Source organism: Octopus bimaculoides, chromosome 2, assembly GCF_001194135.2.
Source record: "Octopus bimaculoides isolate UCB-OBI-ISO-001 chromosome 2, ASM119413v2, whole genome shotgun sequence".
NCBI lineage: Eukaryota > Metazoa > Mollusca > Cephalopoda > Octopoda > Octopodidae > Octopus > Octopus bimaculoides.
In genome coordinates, this window is record NC_068982.1 from 188773749 (window position 1) to 188778794 (window position 5046).

Below are 5046 nucleotides of genomic sequence, written 5' to 3' on the forward strand. Positions count from 1 at the left end.
GGGGGGGGGGGGGGTGAGGACAAATTTTACATTTGTGAATGAAGAGATGCTAAAGCTGATGCATTATCATCATCATAATTTAACATTGGTATTCCATGCTGGCGTGGACTGGACAGTTTGACAGGAGCTGGCAAGCTAGAGGGCCACACCAGAAAAATGTAGAACATTCTTGAATAAACAACTAAACCATTATATTAAGGAGGAATTCTTAAGATTTTTGAGTTAATCACTAAATATTCAATTATTACAATCAAATTAGGGAAAACACACTTAAGTAATTGACTATTTAAATCAGGAATTTAGTTCTTATTAATTATTAAACCATTGCCTTGGCCGTTGAGTGCAAGCATGGCCGTGGGGTGCAAGAATGGCTGTAGGTTGAAGTAGTTTAATTGCCACTGACATGGTTTTGGGTTCTGCTCTATCATATTGCACCTTGGCCAAGTGTCTTCTACTACAGCCCTGAGCTGACCAAAGCCCTTTGAGTTGGTTTCATAGACAGAAACTGAAAGAAGCCTGTGTGTGTGTGTGTGTGTGTGTGTCTCAACATCACTTGATGGTTATGAGTATCACCATCATACGAGCAGTGTCATTTGCTGCTCAACGGCCATAGAAAATCTGTCTCAAAGGAAAAGATGACATTAAAACATCATAATGTTTTCATGTGCTGAACCAGTGTTGAACCTGATGGACATTTTGTTCATAGGAGAGATAAACAGTGCCAAATGGTGTCAAGCAAATATGCAAGGCTACACACACACTTCATGTGTATGTGTTTACTAGAAATTATATTCATTATCATGAAGTATATTTGCCACCTAAATGTGGTTAACCCTTAAAGGTTGATGCTATTGTAGCTTGTAGCCCCAGGAAGACACCTCCTCCAGCTGGCTATTGACACACTTTCTGTGTCCTAGCAGTATTTGCAAAGGGAAGTCAGCCTTCCCATCTCCAGCCTGACATGATACACATGGACCCGAGTTTCTGGGTATTGATCGGTCATCAATGTGTGACAACCACCAGATCAATATTAAGGTGATGAACTGGAAGAGTCATTACCACATGAGTCAAAATGCTTCATGGCATTTTATTCGTTTTTACATTCTGAGTTTGAATTCTACCAAAGTTGATTCTGCCTTTCATCTTGGGGGTGGGGTTTCAATAAAATAAATCCCAGCAGAACATTGGGGAGGGGGTTTCAATGATTTCTCATCCACACAGTCACATGTGCGCATGCACACACACAGCCACACAAACTTGTATATCAAGCAGCTCTGCTAGATTATTTCCAAAAATGTGAAGAATTCTATATTGTCACTAAACTATCTCCTCCAATGTAGACTGACCAGAAGAAAAAATAAAAATAAATAAATAATAGAGCGAAAGAAAAAAAAAGGAAAATAAATAAAACAAGGCAAAATTTTTAAGAATAAAACTCACTTTTTCTTGCTGGTTGGTTGTACAGCGTTGGCAAGTAAAGTTTTATATTCATCAGAACGAAGGAATCGTGCATAACTGTCCTTCTTCATGAGAGTATAGATATGACTTTGTGCAGGGTCGAATGTATATCTGCAAAATAAAAACAAAAGGACATCACTATTGTTAGAGTGTTCTTCTCCTTTCTACAAACACACAAACTTGTCCAATCAACATGAATGTCACTGTACACGCCAAAAATCATCATCACCACCACCACCATCATCATCATCATCATCATTGTCATTTTGCATCAGTCACGGGTAGTTGCTTGCTGTTGGTGAATGATAATGTATTTCTAGGGCTGCATGTAGACGTAATTAACACTCGGCATTGTTTAACGTCCGTTTTCCATGCTGGTATGGGTTGGATGGTTCGACTGGGGTCTGGAAAGCCAGGAGGCTGCACCAGGCACCAGTCTGATCTGATCTGGCAATGTTTCTACAGATGGATGCCCTTCCTAATGCCAACCACTCCAAGAGTGTAGTGGGTGCTTTTTACATGCTGCTGGCACAGGGGCGAGAGGGGGCTGGCATCGACCATGATTGGATGGTGCTTTTTACGTGCCACTGGCATGGGAGCCAGTCAAGGCGGTGCTGGCATCGGCCATGTTCAGATGGTGCTTTTTACGTGCCACTGACGCAGAAGCCAGTCGGGACGAGAGAGCTGGCATCAGCCACATTTGGATGGTGCTTTTTATGTGCCATGGCACGGGGACCACAACTACAATTTCCATTTGATTTGATTTTGATGTACTTGACTCAATAGGTCTCCTCAAGCACGGCATGTCACCCTATGATCCAAGGTACTTTTGAGTGGGCTGGTTATGCGACACTGGTGTAGGTTACAGCTGTGATCTCACTTTATTTGCTGGCTCCACAATATTAATTCACTGCACATAACATCTCCCATGTTGGTCCTTTCACAAAAACAGTGACAATTACACACTGGGAGAGACATACCACTGGGATGTACAGTGATTCAACTGATATAGCAATCCATGGTTGGCCCCTCTCAACTGGAAAACTCACTCACTAAATTTGTGGTGACAAAATCTCTCTCTTCTCTCTGTCATTGGTGAATGAGAATGGAGATGTTGAGCAGCTGCCTCACCTTCTGTGATTCCCACCAAGAACCACCTTTATTTAAGGCCCAATGAGAAAGTTCTAGAAAGGTGAATCACACAATGGCCTGACACTGATTGGTCAGTTAATCTGCTGATCATATGAAACAAAAGTGGTCTCCTTGTGGTGTCTGCTCAGCTATCTAGTAATCTGGTTTCAAATTCGCTATGCATCCATGCCCACACTGACAATGGGTTGTCATGGTTGGAGTCAGCATATATTTGGTGGCATAACTCGCCTAGATGAGTCAGAAGAGATCCACATCTTGTACATATATTTTTAATGTTTGGCCTGGTGTCTAAGGCTGAATGCCCTTCCTAGCATCAACCATTTCACAGAGTGTATTGGGACCTTTGTTTTTGTTTGTGGCACCAACACTGGGGAGGTAACATCTTCGACAAAACTAAAGGGATCTCATGATCCTTTATAATAAAAACAGTTTTACATTAATCTGTCTTACTCTATACTTTTGAAGAGTACAAATTTGTTATTTTTTAACAAGAATATTATCGACAGTGGCTTAGAAGTTTTGGCTGGCTAAGCCATCATCAGACAACACAATGATGGCTTAGCTGTCTGAAACTACAAAGTCATTACCAATATTATTCTTGTGTGTGTGTGTGTGTTTAAGATCGATCATGAGGTTACAGAATGCATATGTATATGTGTGTGGAGAGAGAGAGAGAGGGAAAACAGGTATGATAAAATGGTTAAGCAGTTTTCAATCATGGGTTGCTTTGTTCAATCTCCCTTCACAAACGTTTAGGAAATGGTATTCTCCCTCTCTCTCTCTCGGTGTAGCTGTGTGGTAAGAAGTTTGTGTCCCACTGCATGGCACCTTAAGCAAGTGCCTTCTATAACTTTGGGCTTGCCAAAGCCTTGTGAATGGATTTGATAGAAGAAAACTGAAAGAAATTTGTCATGTATGTATATAAATATATATATACATACACACGGCTTTATCTTATTCTGTCTAATATATATATGTGTGCATGTTTCTGTGTTTGACCCCCACCCCCACTTGACAACCAATGTCAGTGTGTTTATGTCTCTGTAACTTAGTGGTTCAGCAAAGGAGACCAATAGAATAAGTACCAGGCTTAAATTAAAAATAATAAATTATAGACAAATATTCTTGCTACAGTTCCATCATCTCTTTCTAAAGAAGTTTGGCTTTGCTGGTAACCGAGATTCTTATAAGTTTGGGTATGTGTGTGTGTGTGATTCTGGTGGGAATTTTAGAGCTTGTGAGTGGCCAGCTGTTTGTAAAGTTTCTGGTTTTCTTAGTCATCTTTTGGGCAATCTATCACCTTTTAAATTTTAAGGTAGTCATGGCAGAATTGTATGTATTATGGGGCTGTCCTTTTTCTCCAAAGTGTGCGCTTCATTACATGTTTTGTGTGGAGACACTGAAAAAGGCACTTAAAACTGTGTACACCCACTGACTGCATGACTGAACGAAGTCTACTGACATCATTTCAGCTTCATGGCTGAGTGGTTCACAGTAGGAAGGGACCACAGCTGTTAGAAGCAATATATTTCTTCCAACAACTTATTCATGAAAACACACACACACACACGTATGAGTGTGTCTATCTAGATCCTTTATCTTGTTTGTCATTGGACTGCAGTCATGCTGGAGCACCACCTTAAAGGCTTTAGTCTAAGAGTCATCATGTGATGTCAAGAGTAAATATACATACACACAGCACCTTTTATGTTTTAATTGTTTCAGCCATTAGACTTTGGCCATGCTGCAGCACTGCATCGAAGAATTTTTAGTAGAATGAATCGATCCCCAGTACTTTATTTTTTTAAAATCCTGGTACTTACACTATTGGTTTCTTTTGCCAAACCACTAAGTTATGGAGACATAAACACACCAACACTCGTTGTCAAGTGATGGTGGTGGGGAAAAAATACAGACAGACATACACATACACACATGCATGCTTCTTTCAGTTTCTGTCTACCAGTTGAAGACACTTGCCCAAGGTGCCATGCAGTGGGACTGAACCTGGAACCATATGGTTGGGAAGCAAACCTCTCATTACACAGCCACACCTGTGCCTGTAACAAGCTTCTTTCAGTTTCCATCCACAAAATCTGCTTACAAACTTTTGGTCAATCTGGGTCTTTAGAAGACACTTGCCCAAGGTACTGAGCAGTGGGTCTGAACCCAAGACCAAATGGCTGGAAGTAAGCTTCTTAATCACACAGCCAAATCTGTGCTTACAAGCCATACCTGCATCTATACTGTTTATGCTAATTAGGTGGTTGTGTAGTAAGAATTTTGCTTCTCAACCATATGGTCCCAGGTTCACTCCCAATATGTGCCACTTTGGGCAAGTGTTTTCTACTATAAACTTGTGAGTGTATTTGGTAGACAGAAACTGAAAAAAGCCTGTTGTTTGTATATGTGTGTGTGTCATTGTTCCCCCCCCCC

At 40.8% G+C, this 5046-nt stretch overlaps 1 protein-coding gene across 1 annotated transcript in view; it reads right to left on the reverse strand.

Annotated features, from left to right (window-relative positions):
* LOC106873701 (regulator of G-protein signaling 7) overlaps positions 1–5046 on the reverse strand; it is a 52946-nt gene that overhangs the window by 8461 nt on the left and 39439 nt on the right. Inside the window, exon 7 of the mRNA XM_052965804.1 lies at positions 1441–1569. Coding sequence (XP_052821764.1) covers positions 1441–1569 — 129 coding nt within the window. The remainder of the gene's footprint in view (positions 1–1440; positions 1570–5046) is intronic.